This window comes from Pteronotus mesoamericanus, unplaced genomic scaffold, assembly GCF_021234165.1.
Source record: "Pteronotus mesoamericanus isolate MK-2021 breed Mesoamerican mustached bat unplaced genomic scaffold, CSHL_Meso_final scaffold_125, whole genome shotgun sequence".
NCBI classification, from domain to species: Eukaryota; Metazoa; Chordata; class Mammalia; order Chiroptera; family Mormoopidae; genus Pteronotus; species Pteronotus mesoamericanus.
This window is the reverse complement of record NW_026555304.1, coordinates 11,468,970-11,482,943: the sequence shown is the minus strand read 5'-3', so window position 1 is coordinate 11,482,943 and position 13,974 is coordinate 11,468,970. Positions and strand designations below refer to the sequence as shown.

The 13,974-nt window shown below is 39.3% G+C and overlaps 1 protein-coding gene across 1 annotated transcript in view; it reads right to left on the bottom strand.

The window, feature by feature from the left end:
- Positions 1-3,104: 3,104 nt before the first annotated feature.
- ERCC6L2 (ERCC excision repair 6 like 2) overlaps positions 3,105-13,974 on the bottom strand; it is a 156,748-nt gene continuing 145,878 nt past the window's right edge. The window contains exon 19 of the mRNA XM_054588097.1: positions 3,105-4,883. Coding sequence (XP_054444072.1) covers positions 3,917-4,883 — 967 coding nt within the window. The 3' untranslated portion in view covers positions 3,105-3,916. The remainder of the gene's footprint in view (positions 4,884-13,974) is intronic.

The following is a 13,974-nucleotide window of genomic DNA, read 5'->3' as shown; positions in this document are numbered from 1 at the left end:
ATTACATGTGAAATGTTAAAGGGACTTATTTAAGAAAGAGAAGATCAAAACTATAAACATTAAAATGGCAAACTTACAACTATCAACAACTGATTCTAAAAAAGAAAAACAAACTAAGCAAACAACTAGAAGAGGAACAGAATCATAGACATGGAGGTCATTCGAAGGCTTATCAGCTGGGAGGGGGAAGGTGCAGAATGAAGAAAAAGTACAGGGATTGAGAAGCATAATTGGTAGACCAAAATAGACAGGGGGTTGTTAAGAATTGTGTAAGAAACAGAGAAGTCAAAGAACTTATACTCACGACCCATGGACATGAACTAAGGGGCAGGAGTTGCTGGAGGGAAGCGGTATACTGGGCAGAGCGGGGCAAAGGGGGGAAACTGTAATAGCATAATCAGTAAAATATACTTAAGAAATGAATTTTAAAACTGAGCACATTGAATTTTAAAAACAACCCTACATAGCCCTTGGCTTTCTCATTTTCTGTGGACTGATAAAAAAAAATATTATCACCAACTTATCTCTTCAAACTAAGTCTCCTTTGCCTTGAACACTAAGGGCAGCCACACCACTTGCAGATGTTAATTTACTCAAAGAAGTAGTTTCAGGGCTTTAAGAGAACCCTGAGGAATTCAAGTGCAAAAGTCTCTCAATATCTTGCCTCAGCTTCTAATATTAATAACTGTGTATTGAGTGCTAGCAGCCAGAAACTGTATCATTGTTGGACAGGATAGTAAGAAGCCAGGAAAATTCCTTGGCTGGCAAGTGGCATAGGGACAGACAGCTGAATGCAGTGGCTGAACAATATACAGCCAGGTACAAAAGGTCACCTCCCTAGAGATAACATCTAGGCCTCAGTTGTATTTCAGCTCCAGGCCCAGAAAAGCAGCAAAACCAGAGGGGCAACACTAGGATCAGCTTCAATGGCTAATAACCCCCTCCTCTGGCACTGACAATCAGTGGAGGCCATGACCTTGAGAAAGCACACCTGGAAAACTGATGAATATTCTACTGAAACCCTCCCCTGACACCTCCCTTATTTCGCCTGCAACAGAGATAAAAGCTCAAAACATAGGACCCAGCTTGTGTGCCCTCCTTCTGGGGTGCAGCCCAGGCCATTCCCTTTCCCCTGTTCAACCCCACCCCCCCACCCCCAAATTCTTTCCCCACAGGCATGCATCTCCTAAATTCTAAGACAATGGGCAGCTGGCAGCTTGTCCCAGGCTAATCCCCTGAACCTGTCCCCAAGGCCCCCTCTTCTCTGACTTCCCAGTGGGCTATAGCAGCCCAGCCTAGGCTCTCCTGTTGCTTCCTCTATGCCAAGCCCTTCCTTGTTTTACCAGCCCCAGCTTTAATAAACAGATCTTCATAGTCACTTGGACTTGTGTTGTGAAATCTTTCCTACATGAAGTCAAGAACCTGCACACTACAGCTGGCCCTAGAGAGACCCACTCAGGGCCAGGCTTTCTCTGTCCAGTAACAATTACTTTAGAGAGAGGTAAAGAAAACAGGCTGTGGTGAATAGACTCATGAAACGAATTTGGAAAAATTTTTTTTGTAATGATCTCATCCCTGTGGTTTCCAAACTAGTGCTCTATGGAGCCACAGCGATACTACTTGAACCAAAGACCTCCATTTTAATTGCTTTACGTAGTTGAACTTCCAGTTAAGATAGAGTTCAAATGCTTAATAAAATGCTTGAACACCACTGATTCAGTCCGTCTCAAGTATAAAGGGAAAATGAGGCTGAAAGAAGCCCCAGGATTTGCCTGTGGTCCCGTTTACTTGGCAGAACCTGGTGGCACACCAGTGGGGTGGGTAGGAAGGATTCTTACTGTTGACCCTTCACAGTGTCTATTCCCAGATTCATCTATGGCTGAGTAAATTTTCCACTGCTCCAGATCCCCTTCTGGAACCTTCTGACCAGTATCTTTTCATATTGGACCCAGTGCTCTGCTTGGCACACTGTTTCTGCATGATAATAATGACAAATGTCTCACTGGCAACCGTTGGGAAGTAATTTAAACTCCATGTCTGTATATTTGCTCTCATTTTGACTATTACCAATCAAAATCTCTTTAATAGTACTTTATTAATATTTGAAGAGTATAGAGCTGATATTTGTATGAAAATTTTATGATCCTAAGGTCATGCCTATGTAAAAATTTAAAAGATATTTTATTTTATTAAAGATATATTTTTATTAAAATGCCTGAACTCTACTGTCTGGTATATAAACTGAGATGAAGAAGGATAGCTCCTATATAGCTGACTGCATGGGGCTAACAATATTTATGGGTCAAGTAAATCTGGACACAACTCACCTCCAAGTAGGAAAAAAACCTAACCCCACAGAAAAACCCAAAACTTTACATAAGCTAAAACAGTGACTTCCTATTTGTGGTTCCTAATCATTAGTGGGTCATGAAATCCATTCAGTGAGTTGTGAGAACACTAAAAATAAATACATGCAGAGAACCAAAAGAAGAGAAAATACCAAAGTATATTGCATGCCTTAAGAGAAGTAGTTCATAAATATTGTATTTCAATGATATGTATGTATTAACACATCTATACTGGTATGATATAAAATATATTTCAGAGCCCTCAACTTTGCCCTAGAGAAAAACCTACTTGGTCATTCAGTCCCTTGAGGAGAGATTTCCTTCTGTCTTTTTATTCATTAAGGAGCAATGGCTCTTCTTCCTGGGTCTTCTGAGGGCCTCTCCCTTCAACACAGCAACAACGATCTCTGAACATGACAATTTCCTGGCTCATGGCTATTTCCTGGACACTTCCTCCTATCAGCCTGTGAGCTCAACTGAAGGAAAGCTTCTCTAGAGCATGTGAATGTGGGTCAGAAGAAGCTGCAGGTCACTGCTACTGCGTGCCAGGCACAAGGTCAGAGGCTTCATGATCACAACTCTTCACAGACAGGGGTCCCTCTCTTTTACCTGTAGTAGTGCTGCACCTGTACATCCTGAGCTTCTAGCACAGTACAGTCAGGGGCTGACTGAATGTTTCTGAATGAGGGAATTCAGCAATGAGCACATTCCATTGGGTATAAACCATATAAATTAAATCCAACAAAATATCGGTTTCAAATAAAATGAAATATTTACTCATTTCTTTATACTTGAGAAATACAAAAGTACTATACAAAGGTTTATACTGATGAAATCATAATACTTAAAAAGTTGCCATGGGCATTTTGTGGCTAAGGTAATAATTATATTACTTCAGCATTATATCTCATATGGTAAATTTATACAACACTAACCCTTTGAGCAGTTATAAACTTACTACTTTAATGTAATACCGTATGTTCAGTTCTAGTAATTAATGTCATCTAAAGTAATTTAACAACAATAGTACATAATACCAAAGGTAAAGGAAAACAGTTAATTAATTCCCAAATGTTAGTAAGAAAGAAGCACATCAGTGTGCACCTGATTGGGAGGGTTGTGTGAACATAATTTGGCTTATAATTTAATGGAATCTGGGGGAGTGAACCAAAGCTTTTTAAACTAGAAGGATGCTCATATTGATCAAGTTCAAGCCCTTCATCTTTCCTATTAGGAAATAGCTGAACACCAGGGTAAGTGATCACCTAAGGTCATATAATTACTCAGTGAGAGATATGCCCTGAGTCTCCTGATAAATACAGAATCTTTTTCATTCCATAACAGGTTTATATTATAATAAAATCATTTTTTTAAAAAGATCAAAGAAGATATCAAGGAAAGCAAATACATGGTAACATTTTAGACTTTTAAAAAAATCCTGGAGCAAGAGTTCAATAAAAATATATGTTGACAAATGTGTTCAAGTTAATATAATTAGGGTGAAATAGTATTGTAAACATTGACGGCAGAAGTTCATTGGTGTAGTAATTCATTTATATGTTTATATATTATTCTTGTGTATTGGTTGTGTTTTCATCTGTATCACTTGAGTTCAATTTTTTCCACAAAAAGTTCTCATTTGATTTCCAAAGAGAGGTTTCAGGCTCCTCTTTCCTCTTGGAGGATGCAGCAAGGGGCACTTTTTCACACAGAGTCTCTATCACTGCCAAGTCGGTGAGTTTACTAAGACTGTCATCATTCTGCTCATTCAAGATGTCCCAGAAATCTTTTGGTCTCTGTCTTGCTTTTTCCATGGGCCTTGAAAGAATTTTCTTTGGCAGTTGTGTGGGACTGTTCCCATGACTTTTAAAGAGGTCATCAAGAATAGAGGTGTCACCGAGTAAGCCTACCACAGAAGTATTTTCTAACACTGGATTTTTTATCTTTTTGTTTTCCATTTGGTAAAGGGGTTCATTTCTTGAAATGCCCATTCCTGTGAGGTCTTGCTGGTCTTTCATGGTATTTTCTAATTTTTTCTCATGTGCTTCACACTTACTGTTCAGGGAACTGGATGCTACAGTGTCTTTGGATACTTGGCGGTTTTTTTCACTGTCAGTTTCTTGGGTACAGCTTATGGGTAATTTCTGAGTTTCTACATCATTAGAAAGTATTTCTTCTGTACAGAATCTATGACTTTGAGGCTTAAATGATTTTTCTTTATATATTTTTGGGCTGCAAATTTGAGAAATTTTTTTCATAGAATCTTTAAATGACAAGGTTTCAGAATCTGGCAGCCTTTCTTTTACAAAAGATTCTCTCTTCCCAGACTTATTCCTTATTCTCTTTCCTTCTTCATAGGCAGGTTTAATGAATTCTGCAGCAGTATCCACAAAAAAATCTTTTACTTCTGAATACTGAGTAACATAAAAATCTCTTAGCATTTGCTGTCGTTCTTCTGATGTGGCATTAGTTACATGTTGAGCAAATTCCACGTAAGACAAGTTAAAATAAGAAGCGATTTCTTCAAATTGTTTTCTGAAATTTAATAAACAAAACCAGTGGTTATTTTTTATTACATTTTATTTTCAAAGAATTTGTCATTATGATATGAAATGTAGAAACAAAGCAATCTTACTCCTTTGGCATATATTAACTTAATTTCAGAGCAAAAGTGCATTTTACACTAGAAGAGTGTGACTTCTTTCCTTACACTACTGAAAAAAATATTTTAGCTCATGAAATCACCAGCTTTTGAAATTATCCCAATTTATACTATTAGGTATTTCCTGGGAATTACGGGATCTTAGCATATTAATCTTTTAGTCAGCTAATTTATGACTGACATGAGAATTGCAATTCATATACTCTGTATTTCAAGATCTACATTGCACTCAAGTTCCATAAGATAATGTTACCAAAGAAGAGTCTTAATAAATCCCAAAGAGAAAATTATGAAACATAAGAAAGGAATTTTTTATTTCTCTGTCCCTTTTCCCTTTCTTCCACACAAATGCAGCATAGAAATTTCACACAACTTTTTGATAAGCCTAAACAAAAGTTCTAAACTGATAAACTTAGATTCTTTCTTACCCCATTTGGTCCAACTTCAGTATAAATGCTAAACTAAGAAGTGAGATGCTATTTTTTTCTCACAGAACTAGAAAAAAATAATCCTAAAATTTATATGGAATCACAAAAGACCTTTAATAGCTACAGCAGTCTTGAGAAAGAACAAAGTCTGAGGTATCGCATTACCTGATACCAAATTCTGCTACAAAGCCATAGTAATCAGAACAGCATGGTACTAGAATAAAAAACAGACACATAAATAAAAGAAACAGAACAGAGAGCGCAGAAATAAACCCACACCTATAGGGTCAATCAATATGTGACAAGGGAGACAAGGATATACAATGGGGTAAAGACCTCATTGAAGTCTCTTCAATAAATGGCATTGGGAAAACTGGATAGATAGAGGGGAGAAAAACAAACTAGATCACTTTCTTACACCATACACAAGAATAAACTCAAAATGGATTGAAGACTTAAATGTGAGACCTGCAACCATAAAGCTCCTATAAGAAAACAGGCAGTAAACCTTCTGATGTTGCTTTTAATAATATTTTTTGAATATATCTCCTTGGACAAGGGAAGCAAAAGAAAAAAAATAAACAAATGGGACTACAGCAAACCAAAAAGTTTTTGCACAGCAAAGGAAACCATCAATAAAACAAAAAGACAACCTACTGAATGGAAGAAGGGGTTAATATTTGAAGTTTATAAAGAACTCCTACAACCTGACATCAAGAAAAGAAACAATCCAATTAAAAAAATGGGCAGAGGGCTTGAATAGACATTTTTCCAAAGAGGGCAAACAGATGGTCAATAGACATATTGACCACAATCAGTATGTTAAGATGATCAAAGTCACTAATCATCAAAAAAATGCAAATTAAAACCACAATGAGACATCATCTCACACCTGTCAGAATGGTTATTATCAATAAATCAACAAACAAGTACTGGTGAGGATGCTGAGAAAAGGGAAACCTTGGGTACTATTAGTTGGATTGCAAATTGGTACAGCTACTGTGGAGAACATAAGGTATGGAAGTTCCTCAAAAAATTAAAAATAGAACCACCTTATGACCCAGCAATTCCACTTCTGGGAATTTACCTGAAGAAATCCCAAACAGGGATGCATATAATTTTTAAAAATAATGCAACCCTGTGTGCATTGCCACAGTATTTACAATAGCCAAGATATGGAAGCAACCTAAGGGTCCCTCAGTAGATAACGGGGTAAAGAAGATGTAGTACATACTTATATATAGAATGGAATAGTACTCAGCCATAAAAAGGAATGAAATCTTGCCATCTGCAACAACATGAATGGACCTCAAGGATATTATGCTAAGTGAAATAAGTCAGACAGTGAAAGACAAATACTAGATGATCTCAGTTATATGTGGAATGTGAAAAACAAAAACGAACAAACAAAACAGAAACAGATTCATAGATACAAAGAACAAACTGGTGGTTGCCAGATGGGAAGGGGGTTGGGGACCTGGGTGAAAAAGGTGAAGAGATTAAAAAGTACAAATTAGAAGTTACAACATAGTCACAAGGATGTTCAGTGCAGCATAGGGAATGTAGTCAATATAATGTAATAACTACGTATGGTGCCGGGTGGGTGCTAGACTTATCAAGGTATCACTTTGTGAGTTATAAAAATATCTAAACACTATGTGGTACATTTGAAACTAATATAATATTGGATGTCAACTGTAACTAAAAAATAAAAAGACACACAAAAATAAAAATACATGTCACTTCTAAAACTAAGGAAAAAAAAGGCACGAGACGCTATTTCAAAAAGCAGGTTTCATTCTTAGTACTAAAAGGTACTGATTAAAGCTGTTACATGCATGTGTGGGAAATGGGCCTTCTGGAACGCTGGTCAGATGGAGGCAAAAGAGTTGTTTTGGGACCCCGGGCACTAGACTCTATTCCTTTCCCGAGGTGAGGGTGCTGTGGACTGAACTGTGTTCCCTGAAAAGTTATATGTTAAAGCCCTAGTCAATTTCCAGTGTGACTATATTTGGAGATAAAGCCTTCAGGAAGTATTATCAGGAGGTAATTAAGGGTAAATAGATTCACCAGACAGCTCTCTGTCAGAAGACACAGTGAGGAGGTGGCTGTCTGGAAGCCATGGAGAGAGCCCTAACCAGAAACCAAATCAACTGGCACCTTGATCTTGGACTTCCCAGGCTTTAGAACTGTGAGAAATTTCCATCATTTAAACTCTAGTCTGTGGAATTTTGTTATGGCACCCTGAGTAGAGTAAATAAGACAGAGGGTATTATTGTTTTGCTGATGCTGAATTTGGCCATGAGTCAAGAAAGCCCAGCGTTTGTAAACATTATTTTAAACAAAGCCATAGATGGTGTTGCAGCACATAATTTTAAGTCCCAAAATTTTAGAATTACATCTATATTTTATATACTATTTCCTTAAAACATTCTTTCATTCATTCAACAAATATTTGTAGAACACTCTTAGGTGCTAGGCACTGTGGTAGGAACCATACACCAGAACTAGTTCCCTATTTTCAAGGATTTTATAGTCTAGATGGGGGAGACAGATGCATGAAAATCAAGCCAGAACAGTGGTAAATCCCATGATGGGGTTAGTGCAGGGCACACAAGGGGTACCTAAACCAGTGGCTGGCAATGGGCAAGGTGGTAGGGACAAGGGATGGAGAGAGAGAGAGAGAGAGAGGGAGAGAGGGAGGGGGAGAGAGGGGGGGGGAGAGAGAGAGAGAGAGAGAGAGAGAGAGAGAGAGAGAGAGAATACACAGGTCTAGTTCTGAGAGGACCTGGTGCATAGAGGGGAGGGAGAAACTGCCAAGGACAAGGCTGAAAATCATGACAGGTCTGTATGTCAATTTCACTTTTTATTTTACTCTGCACAGAACAGAGAATCCTGAGGGTAAAAATATTTTTTCATATGTGTGCAACTAGGACCTTTAAAGTCACTTTTTGGTTTTTTTGGGTTTTTTTGCCATACAGATCAGGCTCTATAAAGTTTGTGTTTCCTTTGATTTTTGTGGCAAACCTTACTGTGCACTCCTGACTTTCCTTTGAGGCTTCAGGTGAGCACTGTGGCTTCTAGTCCTCACCACACTGGTCCTGTTAACTGTTCAAATCCAGGTGCTGCCTCTGTTTGATCAACAGAATATTTAGTATCACAAATACAAGCTTCCAAATATGTGTCCTGGAAATTGCCAATATTCTTGTTGGAAAGCAACAATGCGTTCTTAAATGGTTCCAGTTTTCACCTCACATGAAGCAACAGAGGTAGTATTATTTTGTTTATTAATCATCTCCAAATCCATGTTCATGGTCTTTCTAATATATATTTATGCTTTGAGGACTAAGTTATTGGCAAAGTTACAGGCTGATGTCTTTTGTTTATCCAACGCTTGGTGGTGTCTCAGCAGCTGCCAAAGGACTTTTGCCTTTGCTGTACTGACCTCTCCCCTGACCCCGCCACTCTGTCACCTCTTGGAGGTGAGCTGCTTCCGATCCTGTTTGATCTGAGTGGTATGCAAGTCAATTATGCCTTGCAGTTGCCTGTTACAGAATGAGTTATAATTGTAACTCATTTTATTTTGCCTTCCAACCTGCTCTCAAAATTCTTAGTTTTAAAAGAATTTTCTCTTTTAAAGAAGCCATGCAGAAGCTTCTTGTTTTGATGAGGTCCCACTTGTTTATTCTTTCCTTTATGTCCCTTGCTTTAGGGGACATATCGGTGAAAATGTTGCTGCGTGGGATATCCGAGAGTTTCCTGCCTATGTTCTCCTCTAGGACTTTTATGGTGTCACGACTTATATTTAAGTCTTTTATCCATCTTGAGTTTATTTTCGTGTATGGTGTCAGTTGGTGATCAAATTTCCATTTTTTGCATGTAGCTGTCCAGGTCTCCCAACACCATTTGTTGAAGAGGCTATTTTTACTCCAATTTATGCTTCTGCCCCGTTTGTCAAAGATTAATTGACCACAGAGATATGGGTATATTTCTGGACTTTCTATTCTGTTCCACTGATCTATGTGTCTGTTCTTGTGCCAGTACCAGACTGTTTTGATTACAGTGGCCTTGTAATATAGTTTTATGTCCTATATTGTGATCCCTCCTGCTTTATTCTTCTTTCTCAAAATTGCTGTGGCTATTCGGGGTTGTTTATGGTTCCATATAAATTTTTGACATGTCTGTTCTATGTCTGTGAAATACGTCATTGGTATTTTAATAGGGATTGCATTGAATCTATAAATTGCATTGGGTAGTATAAAGAAAACATCAGCAAAATGAAAAAGGAAGCAAACATATGGGAAAATATATTTGCCAATGATACATCAGATAGGGATTTGATCTCCAAGATATATAAAGAACTCACTCAACTCCACTACAAGAAGACAAATGATCCAGTCAAAAAATGGGCAAAGGACCTGGGCAGACGCTTTTCCAAGGAAGAGATACAGAGGGCCCAGAGACATTTGAAAGGATGCTTGGCATCACTAGCCATCAGAGAAATGCAGATCAAAACCACAATAAGATACCACCTCACACCGGTCAGAATGGCCATCACAAACAGATCCACAAACAACAGGTGCTGGCGAGGCTGTGGAGAAAAGGGAACCCTAGTACACTGTTGGCGGGAATGCAGACTGGTGCAGCCATTGTGGAAAGCAGTGTGGAATTTCCTCAAAAAGCTGAAAATGGAACTGCCTTTTGATCCAGTGATTCCTCTGCTGGGACTATACCCTAAGAATCCCAAAATGCCAATTCAAAAGAACTTATGCACCCCAATGTTCATAGCAGCACAATTTACAATGGCCAAGTGTTGGAAGCAACCTAAATGCCCACCAGTAAATGAGTGGATCAAAAAACTGTGGTACATTTACACAATTGAATGCTACACAGCAGAAAGAAAGAAAGAGCTACTACCCTTCGTGATAGCGTGGATGGAGCTGGAGAGCATAATGCTGAGTGAAGTAAGCCAGGGGGTGAAGGACAAATGTATGATCTCACCTACAAGTGGAATCTAATCAACAAAACAAATAAGCAAGGAAAATATAACCAGCAACATTGAAAGAAAAAAGAAACCAACAGAGCCAAGAGGGAAGGATGGCGTGGGGGGGTGTTAATGGGGAAAAGAAGGGGAAGGGTCAAGTCAAGGAACCTGTGTAAAGGACCCATGGACAAAGCTAAAGCGGGGAAGGATTGAGGGAGGGAGGTGGGGGAGGGGGGCAGGGGAAAGTGGTGGTGGGAAGGTGGAGACAAATGTATTTGAACAATTAAAAAATATTTAAAAAATAAAAAATAAAAATTTAATAAAATTTTTCAACTTAAAAAATTTTTAAAAATTGAACTTGCTTTCAAAATTCTTAGTTTTAAAAGAATTTTATCTAAAATTTAAGGAGGTATGACCAGTGGGTAGGAAAACTTAGTAAACTAGAAGAGACACTCACACGCCACTTAGCAAGAGAGAAAAAGAAAGGAAACAAAAAATAGGTATCTTTCAGCAAGTGTATCCAGACTAGTTTTATATCATGAAAAAAATTCAAATTTCTCTCCCCTTTTTCTCGAGGAATTGGTGCAACAGGGATAGAACACAGCTAAAATCATCATCTTATCTCTGCCTAAGCTTTCTGAAGGGAAGGTAGGGCCAAACACGTCATTCAGATGATCCATGGGGCTGTAGCATGGAACAGTTTTGATTCTCATAAATGTAGGATGGTTAGTAAGAAGGAAGTGTCAACAGTTTCGACACTTGCCTAGTTCAAATGTTGGCATTTTAATATTAGATACCCTTCGTCTTTTTACTTAACACGAGGCATTTATTCTGTAGGCTGGGTAAAGAAAAAAGGGAGAGAGGCAAAACTATTCATTGTTAATGCTTTAATTTTTTTTAATATACAGTGTTAAAGGGAATGAAGGCAATGTGCTCCAGAAAGATGGTAAAACATAGATGGCCTTCTAGCAAAATCATTGCCCAAAGTGAAAAGGCACACCCTGCAAAAATCATTGTTGTGAATCTGAGGAGAGGCACTGCTGTAACTATGTGGGGTGTTCACTTTCATGGGCAAAGGTGAGCAGCTGACAGCCAATCTGCCACACCAGCAGCTAAGGAGCTGAGGGACCAGCCTTGCTGGGACAGCGAAGGACTAGAAGTTGCCAAATCCCCAAGGGAAGCATTTGGAACCCACAGATCACCAGCATTTTCTTACCCTCCTCAGATGCCGTGAGGACCAATTCAACCATGCCTCCTATCCCTGTATACCTCAGTCTCTGCTCCTTCGTTACTGTAACCCCTGGCCTCTCATCTCTTCCTACTCTTTACATCCTTGATCTAATCTGACCCGCCATACCTTCCAGACCATTCCTCATCACCCGTGGAACCAGGCTATGATCTACCAATTTCCCTGTGTCTCCTATGCCAAATGGTCCCTTGGCTGCTTCATGATACTGCCTTCCTCCCATGTAGTATTTGCAAATCAAGGCTCATACCTCACACCCTTCAACATCAGTGCTCATGCTTCACATTGTTGCATCCAGACCGTTATTTTCTTAAGGACTCCTTTCCCCTTATAAGGCTTATGCTATCCAGCTAAACCATTCTCTCCTGCATTTTGTTAACTGACCCCTTATGGCTTCCTGCTAGTAACTGATCCCTGGTTAATGTTGCTCTATCCATCTCCCAATATCATTTTTTAAAATTATTTATTTATTTGAGAGAGGGAAAGGGAGGGAGAAAGAGAGGAAGAGAAACATCAATTGGTTGCCTATTGCACAACCCCAAGTGGGGACTGGGCCTGCAACCCAGGCATGTGCCCTGACCAGGAATCAACCTGGTAACCTTTCACCTTGAGGGACAACACTCAACCAACTGACCCATGCCAATCAGGGATCCTACCATCACTCTTAATAATTATCATCAAAATTCATGTGGATGTCCCACCTGACTCCTGGCCCACCAATTTCTTTACCTCACTCCAAAGACTCAATTCCATGCCAGGCCCCTATTTCCAAGGTTATGACCTCATATACTGCCAGGCATTACCATTAACTGCACTACCTCTAAGTCCTTGACTCAGTCATCTCATGTTCCAGCTCAGTTGTGAACCCCCAAGACAATGCTGAAATCAAGTCCTCCAATTCAGTGACTTTTCTGCTCTCTGTTATCTCCTTGTCAGGCTTAGGTTCAATTTTATTTTATTTTATTGAAAATATTCTTTTTAAAATAAATTATTTTATTTTATTGTTTTATTTTTTATTTATTTTTAGACAGGAGAAGGGAGGGAGAAAGAGAAGGAGAGAAACAATAATGCATGGTTGCCTCTTGCACGTCCCCCTACTGGGGACCTGGCTTGCAACCCAGGAATGAGCCCTAGACTGGGACTTGAACCCCTGACCCTTTGATTTGCAGGCTGACATTCAATCCACTGAGCCATACCAGCCAGGACTTAGGTTCAATGTTATAGTCACTCTTTTGCAAACACTCTTCATCTTCCTTGCTTCTGTTTTCTGCCATATTAACCTCTAGGAAAACCCAAGCCATCTTTCTATTCTGTGTTTGCAACTAAGCAATTGAAGCTTGCAGAATGAAGTATGCATGACTGTGCAGACAGTTTTTATCAGAATTTCTCTCAAACAAGGACTTAATATTACCCAGGAATTCTAGTCCCACTAAGCTTGCTTTCCTACTTTAAAAATGACTTATTTCACAACTTCTCTTTGCCTAAATCTATCTCCCTCTGAATTGATGACTTTAATTCTCAATTAACTGAGGAAATATTACTATATCTGCACCTGTCACCATCTCTTTTCTTTCAATGCCTCTCAAAGGCTGGAACTTCACCAGTGGTCTGGATAGGACCCTCTCCTGTTTCTAGCACTTCACACTTTTCATTCACTCTGGCATAATCTCTCTTTTCCCTATTAGTCTGTTCTCTCAATACATGAACAGGTTCTATTATCTTGCCAACTTAAAAAACAAAACAAAACAAAAACAGCTTACCCTTGATCCCACAATGCCCTCCAGCTACTGCTACTTTTCATATCCAAACTTAAAGAGCTATAGCAGATTCTCTCTATTCACTGTTTGTCTACCTCGTCCCAGCATCTGTCTATTCAGACTGTTCAGGCCAATGAGCTCTCTGTTGCCCACTCCAGGGGGCACTTTCCCACAAAATTTGATAAAGTTGAGGGGCTGGGGGGCAGGGGGGAAAGGAAGGGAAGGGGCAAGTCAAGGAACATATATAATGGACCCATGGACAAAGCCAAGTGGGGAAGGATTGAGGGAGGGAGGTGGGAAAGGAGGGCAGGGGAAAGTGGTGGCAGGAAGATGGAGACAAATGTATTTGAACAATTAAAAAAAACTGATAAAGTTGAGAGCTCCCTCCTTCTTGAAATTCACTTCTCTTGGACTTCAGGACCTCATACTATGTGTCCTAATCACGTTGGAGGCCACTGTTGCCTCTAGGCTCAGCCCTGGGGCTTTCCCTCTCTTCTCTGTGCTCTGTTCCTAGGCTTTTCACGCAGTCTCATGGCAGGAAACATGACG